Genomic DNA, 25327 nt, shown 5'->3' with positions numbered 1-25327 from the left:
AGTCTGGTGCCTGATAGAAGTGTAATTAGCAAAACAATGTGTGATCATTCTCACAATCAGAATTAATATCAGAGGCTGGCACCGAGTAGGTGACTAAAAAAAACATTGCTGATTTTTTTTATAGTGCAAATCACACTTTAAAAAAATATTTTATTTTGTTTCTGCATACTGAAATCACAGGAAAGAATAGAGTGGACTTGGAACAACTTTAATTTGGACTGTCCAAGTCAAGAAAAAAAAATGTGACTGTGATAAGAAACTGGCCTGAATAACTGGAAGAAAAATACACTTTTTAGACATTTAAGGAATAAAATGCCTATAGCTAAAGACAAAGCTTAACAAATACAAAGTTGTGATTGTCAGCTTTGTTCGTCTGCATCACTCATACAGCCAATGGGGCTTCTTTTATAAAGCTAGAGAGGGCGATTCCCTTTCGTGTTTACCATAGCCCTCCCCTTCCTTTTCACAATTCATGAATTATTTTCACGGTGCCTTTCCTATCAGCCAGTCCAAATATCCTCTTGTTAAATATTTCTGGGGCCTGTATTTGAAGAAAGACATGATTTTCTCAAATCTGTGAACAGGACACTTTTTTAAAATGTCAAAATAAACCATCTGGTTGTACAACTGTTTCTAATTACTTCCCTGCCTAGACTCTCCACTGGAGGAGTTTGGCACTCGCACCCCGCCCAGAGCGGATCCACTGCCCAAATCTTCGCAGGCAATTGAGCCTCCAGGAGGAGCCCAGAACCTGTAAGCTCCGGTGTCCCAAGTCCTTCTGCCTGGACATCTGCTGGTGACACTTCTTCCTCCTGCCGCCTCCGGTGGAAGCCCCACCTAGCAGCAGTGCAGCTGGTCTGCCCTCCTGCCTGCAGACCTCAGCATGCATCCCCCAGGCTTCAGGAACTTCTTGTTGCTGGCATCCTCCCTTCTCTTCATTGGGCTGTCAGCTGCTCCTCAAAGCTTCTCACCATCTCTGAGGTAAGTTTGGTTTATTGTTGTTTGAGACACATCTGCCCTGCTGTGGGTGGCAGAACTCAAGCTTACAGATGACTGTCCTAAGCCAAGAGCAATTACTAAGTGGGACGTGAGATAAAATGTTTTCAACCTGTTCTGCCTTTCCTTTCCTTATATCTAACCTTAATGTTGCTTCATATCTGTTCATTCACTTTTTTCTTTGGAAAAATACTCATTGAATAAAGCTAGTATCATTTTTCCCTCTCCAAATACGTGTTAGGGTTTTATTGGGTTTTTTGTTTGTTTTTGGTTTTTTTTTTTTTGTTTTTTGTTTTTTGTTTTTTTGTTTTTTTGGTTTTTTTTTTTTTTTTACCTCAAGTCAAAGATGTACTTATGCACACTTGTCTCACCTTATAGCCTGTAAGGCAGTTTTATTTCCACTTTCTAATATAACACCTGCTTGATGGCCCTGTCATACCTTGTATTACATTTTGCAAGAGGCAACAAGTTCCGTTCCAACTTTTAAAACGTAGACTACTTAAGGTCTGCTTCAAGCACCATTTAAAATCATTACTTCCTATCATATGTATGATACGTTAAACTTTTTCCATACATTCCTCTCTCTATTTTTTTTACCAGATAGTCTTCCTATAGCTATTAGATAGTAATGGGCATTTTTTACAGAGAAAGAAAATTAAAAGCCAGCCAAGTATCATGCTTCAGACTAATTTGCATTTAATCAAAATGTGCATTTAAGATTCAATGGCAATCCGCCAAGGAGCAAGAGGCCATCGCCTCTGTCTACTTGGAAGGTGCTATTTTTAGTCATATTTAAAACAGGCCTTCAGAGGCTTGCTTGGCCCATAGAGAAATGAGGCTGCAGGCCTCTTCTCCACAGTGTGGGCTGGGAGAAGGGGCGGGGTCTGTGTCTGACTGTGGTCCAGCTGTGGCCTCTTTTATCTCCTGCAGAAGCCTATCGGGCGCCCCCTGCAGGCTATCCCGGGCAGAGTCCGAGCGCAGATGTCGTGCACCTGGGCAGCCCCCAGGGAGTGCTCTGTGTCATGACCGCGGCAGGTGCGAGTGTGGGGTCTGCATCTGTCACGTGACTGAACCTGGCACCTACTTCGGGCCACTGTGTGAGTGCCATGAGTGGGTGTGCGAGACCTACGACGGGAAAACCTGTGCAGGTAAGGCAGAGGCGCTGGCCCCTTGGGAGTCACCTGCCTCCAGACAGTTATTGCTATCAGAGGTCAAGCTTCTATGAAACTTTGGCATCATTTATTACAATATTTCTTCTCTTCTGGGGAACCTCACTTAAGTGAAAATTATAAATATAAACATATTATAAACATGTATATAAACATAATTATAAATGTATATGTATATAGAAATATATTTGATATAAACATATATTTAAATATATATTATTATATTATATATTATTATAATTATATATATACATTCTACATTTCACTTGCCTCTCCTATGGCTCATTATCATGGACTAGATTCTTCATAGCCTTACAACTGGAGTTACCTTGATGGATTCCCTTATTTGTCTCAGACATGTTAATCATCATATTTGAAGATTCTGATCCTCATTTTATAGGAAATATAGGGGTGCCATCTTCTTCAAAATCAAGCAGGCAGATTTCATCGTTGAGCTCAGATTTGCCTTTCACTCTTACGATGTGCTTCACAGAGAGGTATATATCTAAAACCATGACAGAAAAAATATTATAAAGACACTTATTTACTTGAACACATTTTGTTTTAACTGCTTGGAATTCTGAACTGTTGTTTCTCTTGCACACTTGAAAACATAATTCGAGTTCATCAGAACGTGTCATTGAAAAGGGTCAGAACCTTTAACCTCTTTAACAATTTTGTATAACTGGGCCATTTACTTGTGGCTAGAAGCCTGCCTCAGTTAATTTATTGTGACCAATAATTCCCCATTAGCAAAGCCAGCATGATGCATGCCAAACAGGGCTGGGCCGATTAGCAGTAAAACAAAGCAAGTTATTTTACCCTTGAGGCTGTTGGGATTGAGGTGTCCAACAATAACATCAAGAAATCAAAACTAAATTTATAATAACAACGTTTTCCCTCAGAACCTGGACCTAATAGTACATTGGGAAAGTTCTAATTAGGTTGTGTGAGACTTGAAAAACTAATCCTAGAAGATACTCAAAGGAGCTCGGGTGATTCTAGGTGGCTTGTTTGTGAGACCTTGTGAGAGTTGTGACTCAACTCTGGTCATATAACTATAATAGTTTCAAGTTTGAATTATTAGGGATAGCTCCTTGAAATGAAAGCAAAGCTTTATCTGCATTTCATTCCAAGTTCAACAATCACCCAGTCTGTAACCATACTTTGGGATACTTTACTGGGTTCCTTTATCTACCTTCCTACTCTGGCCTTATGCCTTGCAACACCTCAACATTAGGTAGGAGAAATAGAAGGATAGATTCTCCTTAGACTACTTCCTGATGATTAGAGGAATCTAGTTCCTTTGGGACAAGTTTAAAATTTATCATCAGGATATCCAATTTCTTCTTCTTATCTCTTTGCTCACAAGAACTTCAGCAAACAGTAGTATCAGGGAGCAGCGACGTCCTCTCTGGCATTTTTAGACCCTCTGAAGAGTTCCCAGAATTCCAAATGTAATCTATCTTCGGCTGGTAAAATTATGCCCCTTGTTGACCATGAGACAAATCATAGCTGCTATAATCAATCTGAAGCAGCCCCATATCCCATACCTTGGATTAAAACAAAAACATATTCCCATAATATTTTTGTGTTTTTTAAAGAAACCAACATTCTCATTATACCAGTCTCTCTGGCTTTACTGCCTCTGGCAAGGCCTTCACAATGGTATGAGGGTTTGTGTGTGTGTGTGTGTGTGTGTGTGTGTGTGTGTGTGTGTGTGTGTGTGTGTTTTAATAATTCCTGGCTTTTGTTTGATTAAAAAAATAAAGTGGTGAGATCTAGACTTTAGCTAGTAAAGCTAGCAATGATGGCTGAATGCCATCCCATAAGCTTTCCTGCTAAGGGTCCTGGCTGGAGCCTTGCTGTGAATCTGGCTTGTGATACTGTCACTTTGGAGTTCCTTCTCCTTCCTTGGAGGAACTGGTTGTTTACTTCTGACATCTTAGTCACTGAATTCCTTCCTTCTTGATACTAAATGCAAGACCAAATCACATGTTTTCTGTGCCTTTTTATAAATGGTAAAATCCTTGTTTGTTCACAGCCGAGTGAAATATTTGTGCTCATTTGACATATTTATGTGCAGAGGAATGTACACGCTAACGGTGGCCACTGAGATTTCCCTTTAGGGTCTTCTGTGGTATCTGGCCCTGACACTGCTGTGAACACATTTGCCAGGCCCAGGAAGAATCTGCCTTGCCAGCTCGCTCACCCTCCTGTTCAGTGCTTTCAGATTTAGCTTCTTCATCCCACTTTCAATTTCACAATTAGTATGAAAATTTTGGTAAAATAATTCTGTTTTTGTTTGTTTGTTTTGTGAATTCATCTGACATTTAACATGATGAACCCCTGTAAGTGCTTTGTGGAAATATATTAATTGCCAGAGACCTCTTCTTGACTTCAAAGAAAACAAATCCTGCTCTTGTACATAAGAGAGTATAGAATCTGTTAGAAAATTTCAGACTTCAAATCCTCGTCCATCTACTATTTGAAATTGGATGTTACTTACTTAAACATCCAAACCTTCATTTCTTCATCTGAAAAAAAATCTTTTAAAATAGAAATCTTTTAAAAAAATATTTAGTTTATTTTATGTATGAATATTTTGCTGCATGTTTGCATGGCTACATGTAAGTCTGGTTCCTGAAGAGCTCAGAGGCAGGTGTCCAGTGCCCTGGAACTTGAGGTATATATTGTTGTGAGTCACCATGTGGATGCTGGAAACTAATTCAGGTCTTCTATAAGAGGCTTTTAACTACCGGGCCAGCTCTCCAGTCCCACTAAATGTGCATCTTAACAGTAATGACCTTATAAAATTGTTATAAAGTTTAATATGTATAAAGCATTTTATGTAGTGTCTGACATGAAGTGAATGCTCAAAGCATACTAATAATGTTTTAACGTGTATAGCATTGTGGGTGGACAGGTAAAAAGATACATGGGTAGGCCTGGCCTTATGGTTATTGGGTATCTGTGGCTAAGATTAATCTAATTTTCTTCACATAGTCAGGGCCTGTTATTGATTTGAGGCTCAAAAGGTCAAGCAAGGATAGCAATTTTGGCCTAGCCTCAAAACATCTGCATTATGCACAGTCTGCCCTTTTAAATCACAGTCAGTTAGGATTCTTATACTGTGAATCATAAGAACAGTGCTTATTTTAGTTTGAGTTGGTTGAAAATGTCCACACTACAGCAAATATGTTTCTTTCAGTGCCCATGGGTTCATGGTACCTGAATCTATCTCTCACTTCTGTAGCATACAGATCTGGCCAGTGACATTTCCTGTGGGTGTGATGGTTTACTGTGGAATAAACTAATTTTGGTAAATTGTATCTGTGACAGCAGCAACAGTTTTCTTTGCATGAAAATAAATTTAGCTTGATGTTTCTAAAGCCTCCCTGGATAAACCCCATGATTAGCAATGATGTGCTTTATTAAAATAAAACATTGGTTTACTAAAAAGTTTTTAGAGTTGCTTTTGAAATGTGTCACTTAAAATTGATCAGTGTTTCTTTCGTGGGCACAGATCCCCACAAAAAACATGAAAAACTAAAGTAGGGTGCTAAAGACATGGCTCATGGTTAAGAGCACTTGTTGCTCTTAAAGAAGACCCATGTTCAGTTCCCAGCACCCATGTCAAGTAGCTCATAGTAACTTGTAACTCCAGCTCCAGGGGAATCTGACACCTTTGTCAACTTAAAAATATAGTGTAACTCGGAAAAACTACTGAATTCGATTTAGGTAGCACAAAGTACTGTGTTTAGTAGTTGAAGTGGTTGGGAAGTTGGAGCTATGTGGTTACTTACCATTGGATAGAGAGTCTACCAGAACTACCAAGTATATATAATGTACTGTAGGGTATAATTCCAGTGAGGATGTCATTGATCCAGGTATTAAACACTGTGGCTAAAACTTGTTAAAGAAAGGAAACAATTGATGTAAAACATTAAAGATAGGAAATTGTTAGGGAAAAAAAAGACTTGGAATTCCAAATAAGGAAGAGTTCGGGTAACAGGTGAGATTTGGGAAATATGGATGTACTAAGAATATGGAAAGGCACATAGGTTTGGCTTGGCGAGATCTTAGCACCATAGGCAAAGTAGCAGGGAAACTGTTGAAAGTAGTTACAGTTAAAGAAGTTAAATAGAGCAATAAACCTTGATGGAGTTTGCCCCTCTTAAACAACAGCTAGGAGGGACTACATTCTGGAATCTAGGAGCGATGGCTTGTGCTCTGGTTCACAGATGCATGAGGGCATGGTGTGAAGTAGAGATTCAGTGGACAAGAATTTAGTTTGAATGCTGCGTATGTTTGCATCCTAAGGGAGAGAGAACCAGACAGAATTGGGATAAGTTTTTAAAGCTATTTAAAAGCATTGCTCTTGTGATTTGGCATTCAAGGGCAAGTGAGATAACGGATGGAAACTGAGGGAGGTGTGGATGGGAATGTGATACAGCAAATGGAATAAGTGGATAAGGGAAAGAGCTAGGTAACTCAGTGGCTTACAGCCCTTATTAAGGAACAGTGTTTTAATGTAGAAATGTAGAGTGCAGAACTGCTGCTTGCATAATGAGACTCTACTTCATCAACCAGTAACCCTGGGTCTGTATGGAAATCCTGCCTGAACTGTTAACTGGTTTGAATAGAAAACTATGAACTAGTTATTACATTTCTCTGAATTCAGTGACTTTATGAAGACACTTGTATCAAATATGATATTCTAAATAATTCCCATCGTTATATATAAATATATTTGAGTTATATAATATATGGATTTATTCAGACTATTTAACATTCCTTTTGTGATTTATTTATTTACTTTTTACATTATTTTTATTGGATATTTTATTTACATCCCAGATGTTATTCCTTTTCCCTATTTCCTCCCCCCAACCCAGAAACCCCCTAATCCTCCCTTCCTCCTGCTTCTATGAGGATGTACTCCCACACACCCACCTACTCCCTCCTCCTCATCCTCAAATTCCCCCACAATGGGGCATCCAGCCTTCACTGGGCCAAGGACCTCCTCTCCCACCTATGCCCAACAAGGCCATCCTCCCCTACATATACAGCTGGAGCCATAGGTTCCTCTCTATCTGCTCCCAGGCGGGTGGTTTAGGCCTTGGGACCTCTGGTTGGTTGGTATTGCTCTCCCCATGGGGCTGAAAACCTCTTCAGCTACTTCAGTCTTCTCTCCATTGAGAACCCAAGATCAGTTCTATGGTTAGCTGTGAGCATCTGCCTCTGTATATGTCAGGCTCTGGCAGACCTCTAAGGAAACAGCTATATCAGGCTCCTGTCAGCACATGCTTCCTGACATCCATATCAGTGTCTGCTTTTGGTGACTGCACATGGGATGGATACCCAGGTGGAGCAGTCTCTTGACCATGGCCCCTCCTTCAGTTTCTGTCCCACACTTTGTCTCTATATTTGCTCCAATGAGTATTTTGTTACCCCTTCTAAGGAGGACCAAAGCACCCACACTTTGGTCTTCCTTCTTCATGAGTTTCATGTGGTCTGTTAGTTGTATCTTAGGTATTTTGAGCTTTTGGGCTAATATCCAATTATCAGTGAGTGCATACCATGTGTGTTCTTTTGTGATTGGGTTACCTCAATCAGGATGATATTTTCTAGCTCCATCCACTTGCCTAAGAATTTCATGAATTCATTCTTTTTAATAGCTGAGTAATACTCCATTATGTAAATGTACCACATTTTTGTATCCACTCCTCTGTTGAAGGACATCAGGGTTCTTTCCAGCTTCTGGCTATTATAAATAAGTCTGCTATGAACATAGTGGAGCATATGTTCTTGTTATATGTTGGAGCATCTTCTGGCCCAGGAGTGGTAGCTGAGTCCTCAGGTATTGCTATGTCCAACTTTCTGAGGAACCGCCAGACTGATTTCCAGAGTGGTTGTATCAGTTTGCAATCCCACAAACAATGAAGGAGCATTCCTCTTTCTCTACATATTCATTAGCATCTGCTATCACCTGAATTTTTGATCTTGGTCATTCTGACTGGTGTGAGGTGGAATCTCAGGGTTGTCTTGATTTGCATTTCCTGGATGACTAAGGATGCTGAACATTTCTTTAGGTGCTTCTTGGCCATTCAAGTTTCCTCAGTTGAAAAATTCTTTGTTTAGCTCTGGACCCCATTTTTAATAGGGTTATTTGGTTGTCTGGAGTCTAATTTCTTGAGTTCTTTCTATATCTTGGATATTAGCCCTCTATTTGGTGTAGGATTGGTAAAGATCTTTTCTCAATCTGTTGGTTGCTGTTTTGTCCTATTGACAATATCCTTTGCCTTACAGAAGCTTTGCAATTTTATGAGGTCCCATTTGTCAATTCTTGATCTTAGAGCATAAGCCATTGGTGTTCTGTTCAGGAACTTTTCCCCTGTACCTAAGTATTCGAGGCTCTTCCCCACCTTCTCTTTTATTAGTTTCAGTGTATCTGGTTTTATGTGAGGGTCCTTTATCTACCTGGACTTGAGCTTTGTACAAGGAGATAAGAATGGATTGATTTGTGTTCTTCTACATGCAGACCTCCAGTTGAAAATGCTGTCCTTTTTCCAGTGGATGGTTTTAGCTCCTTTGGCAAAGATCAAGTGACCATAGGTGTGTGGGTTCATTTCTGGGTCTTCAATTCTATTCCATTGATCTACCTGCCTGTTTCTGTACAGATACCATGAAGTTTTTATCACTATTGTTCTGTAGTACAGCTTGAGGTCAGGGATGGTGATTCCCACAGAAGTTCTTTTATTGTTGAGAATGGTTCTCGCTATCCTGGGTTTTTTGTTATTCCAAATGAATTTGCAAATTTCCCTTTCTATCTCTATGAAGAATTGAGTTGGAATTTTGATGGGAATTGCATTAAATCTGTAGATTGTTCTCAACAAGATGACCATCTTTACTATATTAATCCTGTCAATCCATGAGCATGGGAGATCTTTCCATCTTCCGAAATCTTCTTCGATTTCTTTCTTCAGAGACTTGAAGTTCTTGTCATACAGATCTTTCACTTGCTTGGTTAGATTTACACCACGGTATTTTATATTATTTGTGACTGTTGTGAAGGGTGTCATTTGCTAATTTTTTTCCTCAGCCTGTTTATCCTTTGAATAGAGGAAGGGTACTGGCTGCTGATTTGTTTGAATTAATTTTATTTCCAGCCATTTTGCTGAAGGTTTTTTTTTTTTTTTTTTTTTTTTTTTTTTTTTTTTTTTTTTTTTTTTTTTTTTATCAGGTTTAGGAGTTCTCTGGTGGAAGTTTTGGGGTAACTTAAGTATACTATCATATCATCTGCAAATAGTGATATTTTGACTTCTTCCTTTCCTGGGGTCACTTATGAATAATATGTAGGGCTGGCAATGTCTCAGAACTGCTAACAGGGTGTCCAGTCATTCTCATACTGCCATATCTGACTGTCTTCTGCTGTTTGGCTCCTATAGAGTCATGTCTTTGCTCATTATGTTGAGTCAGTTCTCCACCATTAAGGACCATTAGGTCAAACTCACTTAGATATCCCAACGTAAGCTATTCATCTCAATACCCCATTTGTCATCCAAGGTAATCTATTTATAATTTACATAAACATAAAAGTACATAATTTTTTAGGACTTTCTGATCTAATCACCCTACGATAAACTTATGTGCATGTGAATATCAAGGGAAAGTTTCTATGTCTATCAACGTCTTAGTTCTGTGTAGGCAGGATAAATTGTTGGTCAAAGGTTTTGTGGCTGTGTTGATGTTTGTGATGGTTTGAATAGTTTTGGCTCCCACACATTCACATTTTTGAATCTTGGTCATAGGGAGTAGCACTATTAGGAGGTATGGCTTTATTGAAGGAAGTATGCCGTTGTGAAGGTAGGCTTTGAAGTCATGTATGTTAAATATATGCTCAAGATATTCTCAGTACGGCACACAGATTCCTTCTGCTACCTGTGAATCAAGATGCAGAACCCTCAACTCCTCCAGCACCATGCTTGCCTACATGCCACTATGTTTACCAGCATTATGATGAAAGATTAAACCTCTGAAACTGAAAGGCAGCTTCAATGAAATATTTTCCTTTATAGGAGTTGCCTTGGTCATGTTATCCCTTCACAGCAATAAAACCCTAACTAAGTGTCCCAATACCTCCATCGGAAATCTTGCCTTGTTATAGGAGAAGGCTCATTTAGACTACATATCACCAATTGCTAGGAGTCTTAGCTTAGGAAGCTAATCTTCCCTCATAGATTCCTGGGAATTTCCATTGCCCTAAGTTTCTAGCTCATCCCATAAATGCCCCTCCCAATTCTCTCAGTACTCTCTTCCTCCATCATCCCCATACCTGATCCCTTCTGTTCCCATACCTAAAGCCACTGCTGTTCAGTCCCCTCTTGGTTTACTCATGATGATATTCTATTTCTTCTTTTCAGTAAGATTTACTAGTCCATCCTTGTACTTAGCTTCTTAAGGTCTGTGAATTAAAGCATGGTTACCCTTCTTTACTTTACAGTCAATATCCACTTATAAGTGAGTATTTACCATGTTCGTCTTTCTGGGTCTGGGTTAACTCACTCAGGGTAATCTTCTCTAATTCCACCCTTTTGTTTGCAAATTTCATGATGTCATTGTTTTTAATACCCGAGTAATACTCCATGGCATAAATGTTTTCTTTAGCCATTCTTCAATTGAGGGGCATCTAGGTTTTTTCCAGTTTCTAGTTATTATAAATCCTTATGATATGTTGGCGCATCTTTTGGGTATATATGCTGGAGTGGTATAGCTGGGTCTTGAGGGAGGTTGATTCCCAACTTCCTGAGAAAACTCCAAATAAATTTCCAAAGTGGCTGTACAAGTTTTCACTCCCACCAGCAATGGAAGAGAATTTCCCTTGCTTCACTCCTTGCCAGCATGAGCTGTCTCTTGAGTTTTTGATCTTAGTCATTCTGATGGGTGTAAGACAGGGTTTTAATGGAGTTTTGATTTGCATTTCTCTGATGGCTAAGGATGTTGAATATTTCTTTAAGTGTTTCTTGTTCATTAGAGATTCCTCCATTGAGAATTCTCTGTTTGGATATATGCCACATTTTTTAATTGGATTATTTGGTTTGTTGATGACTAGTTCTTGAGTTCTTTATATATTTTAGATATTGGCCCTCTGTCAGATGTGAGGTTGATTGACAGAAGCCATCTAGGAAGGGCTAAGGCAAGCAGATAAGTTTTCTGGAGATGGGCCACCATTTTGCATGGCTACAATGGGTGAGCTCTGAGAATGCATGGTCTTTAGAGACTTCATCCCAGGATCCCTTCTTGCTTCTGATATCTCTTTTCTGTCACTGTTACATATCCTAACTGTTCCTGGGCATTAACCTACCCTATTGGGCAGATATTTTGCAGATAAACATAAAGATGTACTTTCATGTAGTAATGCTGCTTAGATAAACTGATGAATTCATAATTCCTGATGATTATTTTATAGAATTTGTAAATTGCTACAAGTAATCTCAAGACCCCTGTAGAATAAAAGTTGCAAATAGAGTTCTGCAAACCTTCACATATCAAGGGCTGATTGTACTAGGAAAGAAAGCTAGCTTGGAACAAATTGTGAACAAGGAAACATCCTCTCTAGGTTAGCTATGAGACAATTATCTGGCAACTAAAGTGGCCAGGGAATAGACAATTTATTGTAGGTGCAAGAACAAAAAAATAAAATATTGACTAATTTATTTATACAAAACTTCAAAATAATAAGACACAAGGCAGATGATTTATCTCTTGACAAAACCAGTTTATTGGGCTAAAATTATTGTTTTAAACTTATAATAAACTTAGAACTCTAGAAGATAGATAATGAATGTTTAGTCAGGTCCTGTTCTTAATGGAAAGACATGTAAACAATTCTGTTATAATTCCTTAAGTCTTATCTCTATATAACTTCAATTAGTTTCTTAAACTTACTATGAACTTATTGAAATATAAAAATATTTAGAAAATCATTTAATCAAGTATCCTGTTGTAACAGTTTTATTTGATAGTTGTATGAGGTAATTTTTAGAATAAGTATAAATACTAAGAGCAGAAATAATGGTTTGTTGGAACTTCTTTTCTCTGCTTCATCCAAAGTGTGTGTTTTTTCTGTATGCCTGACTCTTTTTCTTTTCCTTCCTCTCTGTCTCACAAAAAGTTAATGAAATTTGAGCCTCTCACTTGATCAGCAAGGGACTGAGTGTTAAAAGAACAAAGAGTCCTAATAATTTACTTCTTTTTCTTAATCTCCTGCTGCTAACAGTGGGAGTTAAATTACCAGAAGCCAGCAGCTTTTGGCCATGGAATAGCAAAGAGTTAAAGAAAGAGAAAATTTATCAAAAATAAGCTACTTTTGCCCCAATAATTGCAACTTTTGCTCTGGCAACTGCCTACACCACTCATCACTGACTGCCTCAGTCTACCCTGCATGCTGGGCAGGTCATCAGTAGTGGTGAAGATCTTTTCCTATTCTGTGGACTACCATTTTGTCCTTTTGATGGTATCCTTTTCTTTATAAAAAAATTACAGTTTCATGAAGTCCCATTTATTAATTGTTGATCTTAGTGCCTGAGCTGTTGGTGTTTTCTTCAGAAAGTTGTCTCCTGTGCTAATGCATTGAAGACTATTTACTTTCTCTTATATCATATTTAGTGTACCTGGTTTTATGTTGGCTGTGAACTGTCATTTTGCCCTTTTGTCATCTATGCTAATGCATTCAAGGATATTCACCACTTTCCCTTTTATTATGTTTCCTGTACCTGGTTTTATGTTGAGGTCTTTGATCCGTTTGGACTTGATTTTGTGCAAGGTGACAGATACGGAGCTATTTGCATTCTTCTACATGCAGACATCCAGTTAGACTAGCACCATTTATTGAAGATGTTTTCTTTTGTCATTGTATAATTTTGATTTCTTTGTCAAAAACCAAGTGTCCATAGGTGTTTATATTTACTTCTGTGTCTTCAATATGATTCCATTGAAAAATGTTTCTGTTTTTATGCCAATACCATGCAGTTTTTATTATAGTTCTATAGTAAAGCTTGAAATCAGGGATAGTAATACCTCCAAAAGTTCTCTTATTGCACAGGATTGCTTTAGCTATTCTGCTTGTTTGTTTCTTTTCATATAAAGTGGAGCATTATTCTTTTAATGTTTGTAAAGGATTGTGTTGGAAATTTGATGGTAATTGCATTGAATTTTTAGATTGATTTTGCTAAGATAACCATTTTTACTATGTTAATTCTAAGATCCACAAACATGAGAGATCTTTCCACCTTCTGACATCTTTTTAAATTTCTTCAAAGTCTTGAAGTTCATATAGCTTTTTCACTTGCTTGGTTTGAGTTACACCTTTTATATTATTTGTGGCTATTTGAGGGTTTTGTTTCCCTGATCTCTTTCTGAGCCTATTTATCTTTTTTATATAGGAGGCCTACTAATTTTTTTTGAGCTAATTTTGTATCCAGGTGTTCATCAGCTGTAGCAGTTTCCTGGCAGAACTTTTGGGGTTCCTTATGTATGCTATCCTGTAATTTGTGAATAGTGACACTTTAACTTCTTCCTTTCCAATTTGTATCATCTTGATGTTTAGTAATCTTAATGCTCTAGTTAAAACTTCAAATGCTACATTGAATTGATATGGAGAGAGTGGACAGCCTTATCTTGTTCTTGATTTTAGTGGAATTTCCTTCAAGTTTCTATTTAGTTTGATGTTGGCTATTAGCTTGCTGTATATTGACTTTATTATGTTTAGGTATGTGCCTTGTAACATTGATCTTTCTTTTATCAGGAAGAGGTGTTGAATTTTGTCAAAGTCTTTTTCAACATTTAATGAGATGATCATGTGTGCTTTTTCCCCAGTTTGTTTATACAGTGGATTATAGTGTCAGATTTTTATAAATTGAACCATTCCTGCATCTCTCAGATGAAGCTTACTTGATCATGGTGGATGATTTTTTCAATCTGTGGTTGGATTCAGTTTGAAAGTATTTTGTTGACTATTTTTGTAGCTTTTAATATTATTTTTTTTTGTTCTGTACATTTAGTGTTTTTATTATTATGTGGCACGAGGACTTTCTTTTCTGGTCCAATCTAATTGGTGTTCTATAAGATTCTTGTATGTTTATAAGCATGTCTTTATTTAGGTTAGGGAAATTTCTTCTATGAGTTTGTTGAAAATATTTTCGGGTCCTATGATCTGGAAATAGTCTTCTTCTGTTCCTATTATTCATAGATTTGGTCTTTTCATAGTGTTCCAGATTTCCTGGGTGTTTTATATTGGGAGTTCTTTGTATTTCACATTTTCTTTGACTGCTGTATCAGTTTTTTCTACCATATCATCAACGCCTGATATTATCTCTTCTATTTCTTGTATTCTGTTGGTGATGCTTGTATCTGTAGTTTCTGCTCTCTTACCTAGGTTTTCCAACACCAGGATTCCATTAGTTTGTGTTTTCTTTATTGATTCTATTTGCATTTTCAGGTCTTCAACAGTTTTATTCATTGAGCTCCTGTTTGTATTTGTCTGAATTTCTTTAAAAGATTTATTCATTTCTTTTTTTAAGGGCCTCTATAATCTTCATAAGATTGTATTTAAGGTTATTTTCTTGTGCTTCAGTCGTGTTAGAATATCCAGGCCTTTCTGTAGTAGAATAGCTGGGCTCTGGTAGTGCCATATTGCCCTGGCTGTTATGGATTGTGTTCTTATCTGTCATCTGGGGTTGGGGTTAGTTTATCTTTGTTAGATGGGTGGGTTTTTAAACTTTGTTTTGTTTTTTGTTTTGGGTTTTTTGTTTCTTGTTTTGTTGTTGTTTTCTTTTATTTTGTTTTTAGATGTTTTTCCCTTGTTTCTGTTTCTTCTCTGGTATTCTGTCCTGAGTTGGCTGGAGTTCTGGTAATCTAGTAGGATGTCACTGCTGGGATATTTGTGGACTGCATGATTGATAAGGTTTTGGGTGCCTACATTGCCTCAAGGCTCTCTAGAACCAGCATGGCCTCTAGGAAAGAGTCTTCTTCTAAAATTGTGGGCCAGAATATGAACCCCAGGGGATGAGGTGCAGTTTAGGGCTGTTGGTTGTGCTTTTCAGGAGTTAGCAGGCAGAGAATAGAGTATTAGCTGGGGTCCCTAGTGCAGTTGTGGTCTATGGACAAGAAGCTGGGGTTATGGGCAGGAATACAAGGGATGGGGTCGATTTCTAAATAATCTTATTATGACCCTTACTTTATATTAAAAATACATTAGTAAAATAATTTCACTGAATATAATGGCTTGGCGTATTACTCTATCAAACTATCAGAAAATTTATTGTATGTTTTGATACAGGATTTTGTATTCTGGGCTCCAGCTTAAAATTATCCACATATACAAGTTCCAGCTTTTATAAAAGAGGTACACATAGCTGCCTGGCACTCTGGATTTTGCACATTTGTTTAGACATTTCCATGAGCATGAGCTGGGCTTTCAGACATACAGGAGGGAGTTTCATATACAAGAAAGTAATGTTACAGCTGCCTTCCTTATTTTTTGATCTTGTCAAAAAGGAGCTTCAGACCAGTGGAACTAGGAGAGCAACAGCTTTTGTCCTTTGGGAAATTTAGTTCCCCAGGTTAGTCTGGGATTCAGAGGCCAGAATCAGACCTGAGAGAGAGGAGTCTTGTACATTTGGGAACAGGGTGCTGAAGGGATTTTCTGTGGTGTTTTTAGGCCTCTTCATAGGTGAATTCTCAAGCTATTTTCCATTAACTCTTAAATTGGTAAAGATAGAGAGCTGGAAGAAGGTTACAAATCTCATTTTCTCTGGAAAAAGAGTGCTTTGTCTTTTCAAGAATCACATTTCCTGGCAAATAAGAAACTGTATCTTGTAATAGAAATCACTCTTTCATCTATTCCAAATAATCTTACTTAGGGTTGGGTAGAAGAATGATGGCTTTATAAAGGGAAAAGAAGAAAAGGACTTTATAAGGACAGTGGCCTGACCTTGTCCCACCCCAGTCTTTTCTCATGCTGTAAAATAAGTCACTGCTCTAAGACCTATCATAGTAATTGTCTACGAAGTGTTACTTGTTCAAACAGCAAATTATTCTAAGTAGGTAGTTAACCACCAGAGTTTTCTAATTCATTGTTTTACCAGGAAATTTCTCAGAGAAAGACAGGCTAAAGCACATTTTAAGAGGTTAGTGAGTCTAAGGATTACTTTAAATTTCTCTTATGGTAAAGCAGTAACTATACATTTATTACTAAGTTCATGGGGAAGAGTGAGGAGCCAAAATCAGAAAATCAAAACATTATAAGTGTATTTCTTAATTGATGATTAATGTATTTTCAAAGCTACTATTATCTGCTGTGCAGAATACTTACACAAAACTAGTTATTTTCCTAAATAAAATGACTTGGCTGTTTAAGTCTTTTCCTCTACAAAATAGAAAGTACAAGTTATAGACTTTTATTTTCTCAGTGAACACCAGTAGTTACATGACCTAAAACTAATACATTTGTTTCAAGAAAGAAAATATTTGATATAGTGGACAAATTTTTCTCAATTGCATGATTGAGTTGATTGGAGCCTTGGATTTAATGCTGAGTTGGTAACACAAAAGAATAATGAAATTAATCAACTTATGTTTTCACATGCTTTGTTGGATATATATTCAATTTTCATAACTTTTAAGAAGTGGCAAATATAATCATTTGACAGTTATTCTGAGAAACACTGAGTAGAAATTTGCCCTTCCTAAGACCAATATAAGGATTATCTTGAAGCACATTATTAGAGTGAAATTACATATTTCGGGCCAATATTTTCACAGAGTTTTGGAGAACTGAAATACAGACAGATTTTCAGGGAGCCTCATTTTACATTTTAAGATCAAATGTGTCCTTTTTCCCCCTCTAGAAAAGTAAATGCTGATTCCCATTTCTGCCCTTTGTTAGTGAATATACATAAAAGCTTAAATACTAGAAAAGGAATCCTTTCTGCATGTGATGTTCAAAGAAGTCACAATAACAAAAATTACTGATACACGATTTCTTGGCATATCAAGGCAGAATACTTTCTAGGTTATAATTGAAGTCCCTCAAAGGGAATGCATTTTGCATTAACTATTATCCAAATAAGAAAAAAAATTCTCCTGATTCATTAATGGTAGAAACCTTGCAATCTGCAGTTCTCCTTGTCTATAAAAGGAAAAGAAAAAGAAAATGTAGGTAGAATGTTGAATCTGTGAACTAGTTGTTCTTATGAACAGAGACTTTTCCTTGTTTTGTCAGTGATGGATTTTTTTTTAGCTTTTATGAATGTCACATAGAAAAGTCCTCTTTAGCTCTTATAATATTAAAGCAATCATAAAGGAAATTTAAAAATTAGGCTACATAAGTTTTAATATATATATGTGACCTTTTTGATATGAAAGTGTGGGAGCCTGGGGGATGGGAGCCAGACAAGATCAAGAGTGCAAGAGTCGGGTGTAGGCATGTTCAAACCCTAGAAATCTAACCCTAAGACAGGCAGGAATAGGATTGCTCCCTGCCCCTCTGACCTGGCCTGGTTAGTAGCCCTGCACCCTTAACTTTGCCCCTTGGAGAAGATTATGTAGCTCTGTAATCAGGTTAAACTTCCTCTTCCCCTACAAGGCCATGGCCACCAGCACCTGGAATTCCTCCTTATACAAATGAGGTATCCCCAGCACCCAGGTCCTGCTGATGTACACTCATCCTAAAAGCCCCTACCCATCCCCCAAAAGTTTAAGTAGCCTTTATTCCCCACCCCACATTATAGGAGTTTTATCACTGAAGCGGTCTCTTGAGATGGTTATGCTCAAAGCCATCTGAGGTTTCTTCAGCTTCCACCAGTTCTTGCCTCACTTCCCCTCTCAGGATCCACAGGTTACAATCACATTGCTGGCTCATTGTATAGTAGCTACTGACAGGAAGTGAACTCAGAACGACATGAAAGTAATGTGAGCTTAAAAAAATGCAGAGTGAGGGACATCCACAGAGAACTGAAAGCTAATTCATCATAAAGGTTTGCTTTATATGTTGGATGCATGTGTTGGACTTTGGGCCAGATGGGGGACATGCTGAATAATGTCACTCACCAGCCTTCCTGGATTCCTGAAAATATCTTTCTGCATTTCAAATGGCCCTGCTGACAGGTGACATAGCACTTTAAGACACAAGTGACAGAATAATGACCTATCATAGCACAGACTTCACTGAACTAAATGAGTTTTCCCTCCTTTGGGAAGCTGAGAGACTGATCTAGATAGGTCAAAAACATCAAAGCAGACTGCCTGCGATAACGCACAGAAACAGGAAATAATACAAAAATGCTCTTTGTTTCCACCAAGTTTGTTCCTTATTGTGGGTCTTTTGGGAGTTACTTAATTTCTTTGAGACTGTTGAGTTGAAACCATGACGCATTTATGAAACCATGACACATTTATAACAACTTTATGATGTGTCATCTGGGGAAGGATGGGACTATCTTAGGTTTGGACTGTGTTTTGTCAGATTCAGAGATGCTATCTGAGGGTGACTGAATCTGGTGACTCTGGGTAGTGTAAAGGAGTGGGAAACACCTGCTTACCTGCATCTGTGTTAAGGAGGAGGATCCTACAATCTTTAGCTCATCTTGAAAGCTCTACTTTCATTGAGGGTTTTAAAAACTTTTCTCCCATTGATAATTATTGCTGTACGTGTATTTCAGTGCTCATTCTATGTGAATCTAACCAAACACAGATCTAAAACTTATTCAGGAAAAAGATGTTCCTAAACTAAATTCTGTTGTCAATTTTTGAAAACTACAGAATAACCACTATTTCTGTAACATTTGTATTCATTGTATTGCATCGTGTTATAGGCACTATAAAGAGGATTTAAAGTTTATGGAAAGATATGTGCATGCTATATGCAAATACTGTGTACTTCGTGTATAGATTTGAGTATTCAGTTATTTATGTTCATATAAGCTCCTGAAACAGCTTCCCACAGATACCAAGAAAGACTGTATTTAATTATTGCACAGTGCCTACATCCTATTGTAACATAGGCAGCACTATTTTATAAAATTGAGTCCTTAATTTCCCCCAAACTCAATATAGCTCCTTATAAGCACAAGAAGTTACCTTGTAGCTATGTGGTTATCAAGAACTGAGCAGTCTGCATTTCTCACTGTGTGCCAGAGAGATAAGGTGTAGAAGATGAGAACCCTGAGTTGAATGATGCTGTATGGCAGTACTAGAAAGAATAAAAAATTATTTTTCTAAATAAATAAGGATGAAAAATGGGCTTATATGTTTGAATGTTTAGTCCTCAGTTGGTAGAACTATTCCCAAAGCACTATGAAGGGTGGAATTGTTAGAAGAGGAATATTACTTAATGGTGGGCTTTGAGGCTTTCAAAGCCCATGCCAGCCTCAGTATCTCTCTTTGTCTGCTGCCTATGGGTCAGGATGGAGCTCTTAATTACCTCTCTAGTACCATGCCTGCCCATCTGTCTGCTTGCTGACAAAGTTCTAACCATGATGATAATAGATTAATACTCTGAAACTAAGTAAGCCCCTATTTAAATATTTTCTTCTATACATTGCCTTGGTCATGGTGTCTCTTTATAGCAGTAGAATAGTAACTAAAACGTGGAGCAAACTAAAAAAGAGAAAGAAATGAAGAAAGACAATATTATTAATAACAACAGAGCTTGTAAGCTTATTGTGAGTTTTAAATAAGACATTGCTAATTCTCTTCACACTTAGTGTTTACTTATTTATTTTGAATGGAGTTAAAATCTTGTCAATCATCTCATCACACTAAAGATGAACATAAGCATCTGTGAGAGATTAAATGAAGTGTTTAAGATCCACATTATTTGATGTCCAAATCCTCTATTCTTATTAGGTTAAACTGTTCCAAATGATGCACCAAGTAACAGATGCACAAAATTATTAAATCTCCTCTCTGCAAGTTTGAATGACCATATACAGTATCAAACGACAATTATTAAGTACTGTTTTTATGCATGACAGTTTAAGAGGCAGATTAGTGAGAAAATGGAAAAAGAACTGTCCGGGTCAAAGTGTTGGTTCAGTTTATTTTGAACTGTGTGATTTGAGAAAATAAACTGATTTTCTTGTGCATCTACTTCCTCCTCATGTTGTTATTATGAGTATTAGGACTCAGAAAAACAATCCATGACATGCAATGAGGGCTCAACAGAAGTTACTCTTACTAATGTTGTCAGTTTTATGAACTCATTTCCATATCCAATTATGTTGTATACTCCTCAAGCACAGTAATATTTTATCATATTGTATTTCTGGACCACTCCCAATTCAGTGACTTATAGAACATGAATATTTATATCTCATTGTTGAAGATGCATTCTGACAACATCAAAGCCAAAGTTCAGGTTTCAGGCTGACGTAGATTTACACATGATTCACACGACCTTGCTTTCATTGTGAAAGATGACTGGAAGGCAAAAGCAAGAAGAAATATGAGTGGTCTCTCAGGACTCTGACTCAGAACTCCTTACTTTCACTGTACAACACTAGATCTATGGGCAAAAGCAATCACCAGGTAAGTCCAGATACTTGTGCTGGATATGGGAGTATGGCTCAAGTAAGTATTCTATCAGTCAGATGATATTTCACAAGACCCTATACTTACATAAAGCAATATTGCCAACAAATAGCTGTTTAGAGAGGAATGGTCTTCTCCAGAAACAAGCCCCTTCATAGTTATCCAATTCTAAGTAGTCAGTCCTAAATGCATGTACATACCAGCAACACTAAATGGACTCTATAGGGTGTGTGTGTGTGTGTGTGTTTAACAATAATTATTTTAGATGAGGTCATGAATTGAAGATGGAGTTGGCAGATAGACAGGACAAAAGATGAAGGAGAGAAAAGGTGCTGTTATTCAAAAGAACCTTGCTTAGATATACCCAGTCTCCCATTTATGTACCGTCTATGTAATCCTTCTGCAAATGTGCTGAAGATTCCACAAAGCATAGAAGCAGATAACCCCAATTACTGGCACATGTCAGAGACAGGCTCAATTTCCTGATGCCATTCACTAACTCAAGTATTCTTTCTTAAGTTATTATTGAATTTTTACACATTTTCTACCTTAAAAGAATTTCCTTCTTTAAAGATGACCCATTCACTTTCTTATTAATATCACATATTTTTGAGAATCAAAGTCATTACTCTTATATAGCCCTTTAAGTAAAATGATGTTGATGTTCTTAAATTAATAGATGATCATTTTATCCAGATGGTTTCTTGAAGAAGTGGGTAATTAGACATGCAAGTAAATGGGAATATAAGAAGGCCCTGGTGTAGACTCTCTCTCTTGTCCCCTTTATCATATATTCCATTTCTTCATCACCTCCTTTACAAAGGAAAGCTGAGACAATTCAGGAATTCTATGCCCTATGTAGCCTAGTCTCACATGGAAAGACTTTGTCAGTGGAGAGTGGATTGCAGTTCTGATGAGTGTCTCTCTGTCTTCATCAATCACTATTCTTTTCCAAAGTGGCACACTTGTATTTAATGATATCTGTTTTTATGTCCAGATATTTTTGAAAGTACAAAGGCAAATAAACAAAAAAAATTGCAGGATTTCCTAAGGAACATTTTAGCCAATATGTTTCAAGTATTTTTTCTGAACTTTAATTCTCATTTCATAGCAAAATAAAATACACGAAATGTCTTCTCCAATGTCCAAGAAAAACATGAAAGGAATCATACAATATCCAGAGTCAAAAGACAATAATCTCTGGTTTCACATATTTTATGCTGTGGGCTCAGTTTCATAGGGGTAGAGTTTTTAACCGAAGAGTCGTGTTTTCTTTAATTTTTAAAAAATTTCAGTCCTTTGGTCTGCTAATGTTGCCAGTTGGCCCACATTGCATTTTTAGATATGAAAACCAAAACATCTGTCATGAATAAAAAACAGAGCAAGAAGTTAATGGCAAACTAAATCACAGAAAAATAAAGTTAGTGAATTCGAAGGTAGAGAAACAGAAACAATGCAAATTTAAAGTTTGCATTTTTTGTTAAAAGAAGGAATAAAGTGATGGTTATCTGCAAAGAACTTTTAAGGACTTCATAGCCTCACAAGTGTGTCATTCAGTCTGTGGGGAGTATATGAAGTATTTGAAAAAAGAATGGCTGAAACATTTCAAACTTGAAGAAAATAGCATGCTCACACAGATAAATCTCAATAAATCTAAAAGCAAAGCAAATATGAAGAAAACTCCATGGGTATATGCTATAACCAAATCATTAGAGATTAGTAGCAAATAGGAAATATTAAAATTAGCTAGAGCAGGAGTCTGCTTCACATATGCAGGGGGTATATAAGGATCACAGAATTCTTTGTGACGACAAAGTTAAAGGGCATCTTCAAAGTGCTAAAAATATAAGGTAATATATATCTAAAAGTTTATACTCAGTGGAGCAGTGATCTTTTCTTTTGTAATAAAATAAAATTTACTATTATTACATCATATGTATGTGTCTATGCATCCATGATGTTTCTACATGCAAACATGCATGTTCCATGACACTCACGTAGGGGTCAGAGGAAAACTTTCAGAAATTGGTTCGATTTTTCCATGAGATATTCTTGGTATCAGACTTAGATTGTCATTGTCAGAGTTGCAAAACAAGCATTTGGAAGCACACTAAACTATCTCTCTGGTGCACAGCAAAGTATTTTTAAAAAATAAATGGGAAATAAAAAGTTTTCAGACTTAACAAAGGTTGAAAATTTAATGACTTGACCTACAAGAAATGCTAGAGGTCATGTAATGTAAGTCGTGCAAACATGCAAGATAGTTTTCATATTTTAAACCTAGAACTCTTACAGTACTAAAGGTTTTAAGCAATTTGAGTACCATGTTTACCACTAAATGGCAGCTATTTTAATCATTAATGGCAATTGTTACTCTTGTAGATGTCATTCATTTATTCAATATGTACATGTGGTTTTAATACTTCAAGTGATATAAACATGTCTAAATAGTATGCATTTTAGTTGATTTGAGTTTACACAGAAGACTATCCTATAACTATTAAACATTAGCTGTTTCAAAAAAATCATTTTCAGTGGCATCACTCAAATGAAAAAAAAATTTGGAAGCAGGTGAAAAAAATCACGAGTCTTTCCCTCTGTGGTCTGTGGTTGTCAACTTGGTAATTAGCTGGAATTAGCTCAGAACCCTGACTGATACAGCTCACTGTTTTGTAACAGTTTTGTCTTACTGTCTCTTAAATCTTGAAATGGGTTTATTGCTTGTAGGTTCAAGCAGTGATCTTGGTGACCTATATTATTTTCACTGCTGCATGTTTAGTTACACATGTCTGTGCTTGGTGGATTAGCTGAATATCTGACATTTCACAAGAGACAGGTGGCCTCATAGCTGTTATGATTGTGTTTGATTGCTTTTATGTCTCGTCAGTTGCTGAAAAAGATTGAGATATGGACATTGATATATAGAGCCTGCTATTAACAAGTCGTCTTTGATGGTGACATAAAATCAAACCAAATTTGCTCCATTACCATCCCTGATATAAGAATGCATGGATTGCCTTGGAGAATTACATTGATTTCATTAATAAGAGAAAGTTATAATTAAAGATCATGGCTGTTTTTGTTGACATGTTGGCAGTGCAAACTAAGATGCACCTGGAAATGGAGCAGAAAAAAATAATTTTCTGTAATGTATGAATGTTACAGCTGCATGATTTTAACTAACCTTTGTTAAGACCCATTCTAAAAGCCGCAAGTGGTGGAACTTTAAAATTTTTCACACTAGAGGAAAAACCCCTGATGTTCTGCTAGGGATGAGGTCACCTATATGAAAAGACACTGTAATGCTGATGTACACTGAAAACACCACCCTCAGTCTGTCTGACTCACAATGAAAAAATAGAAATGATTGAAAGGTGGACCAGGTCTTGGTGGGATGATTGCTAGCTTTCAGAACAAGTAAAAAGCAAAATGTTTTCATGTTAACTTTGTCTCACAAGCTTAGTTGTAGGGTGGAAACACTTAAGAGAAAACAGCCTTAGTATTCAATTTAGCCAGCACTTTTAACTGCTGAATTCTGGTCCCCTAAGATTCATATGTGGAAGCCCTCAACCCATTCTGATGGCATTTGTAGATGAAGTTTTTGAAAATTCTGCAGGATAGGAAGTAGTTCTTTACCCAGAACCTAGTCCACTGATTTTTCAGTCTTCAAAATTAGGAGAAAAAAGAATTTTTTAAGACACTAGAGCTATGGTGTTGAAATAATTATTTTAAAAAGCGGTCGGTGTTCAAGCTGACTATCTAAGCTGTGGCAGCTCTGCCTAGCTTAGTCACCATGTTCTGTGGCCAGAGGCCACATGCACGCCACAGCTAGAAATGGCCAGCCAGAAACACCAGCCCTGCCACCCACAAGACGCCAGCATGGGAAATGGCTCTGCCAATCTTCCACGCTGTCTCCACAAGGCGAGGTATTGCCCAGACCATCCCGCCAAACATGCGGGTCCAGTAAGAAAATAAGACTCTAATGCTTAAATATTCATCAAATGCTTTATATATTTAGTAATGCTCAATAACAATATGCCCATGCAAAGAGAGTGGTTTCCCAATTAGCTAACCTAAATAAAAGTTGTTACCCATGACTGCTCTCCATACCCGCGTGGCTCTCCATCACTCCTACATCTCTGCTCTCCCTAGCTCCTCCTCTTTCTTTTTCTCTCCTTACTCCTTCTCTTCCTCTCCTTACTCCTCCCACCTTAGCTCCTCCTACACTATGGTGTTTTTATTAGCAGGCTATGCTGCATGTTTTATGTTTGTGTGCCACTTAGCATGCCTTTCTTTGATGATAATAAGTACTTTTGTTTTAGGCTGATTTATCAGATTAAAAATTCCAAGTAGTTTGTACTCCAAATGGGCATTGTTTTTCACAGAAAATACTTAGAACATGTATTGTTCTTTCTTTTGGAATTTCATATACTTTAAATAAATATGTGAGTGCATTTGTGACATCCTCAGCAGTTACCCACCTAGGGAATGATGTTGCTATTTTGTTAAGAAAAGGGAAATGGACTATCAGAGAGGATACTTTTAGAATTCAGAAAACCATTTGATCC

General features: G+C 37.2%; 1 protein-coding gene across 1 annotated transcript in view; it reads left to right on the top strand.

The window, feature by feature from the left end:
• The first annotated feature begins 732 nt into the window (after positions 1-732).
• Positions 733-25327, top strand: part of Itgbl1 (integrin subunit beta like 1) — a 230950-nt gene continuing 206355 nt past the window's right edge. Inside the window, exons 1-2 of the mRNA XM_034497723.2 lie at positions 733-981; positions 1927-2144. Of these exons, the coding sequence (XP_034353614.1) occupies positions 884-981; positions 1927-2144 (316 nt within the window). The 5' untranslated portion in view covers positions 733-883. The remainder of the gene's footprint in view (positions 982-1926; positions 2145-25327) is intronic.

This window comes from Arvicanthis niloticus, chromosome 3 (genome assembly GCF_011762505.2).
Source record: "Arvicanthis niloticus isolate mArvNil1 chromosome 3, mArvNil1.pat.X, whole genome shotgun sequence".
In the NCBI taxonomy this organism is placed as follows: domain Eukaryota; kingdom Metazoa; phylum Chordata; class Mammalia; order Rodentia; family Muridae; genus Arvicanthis; species Arvicanthis niloticus.
The sequence above is the reverse complement of the archived record's forward strand: the minus strand, read 5'-3'. Positions and strand labels throughout refer to the sequence as shown.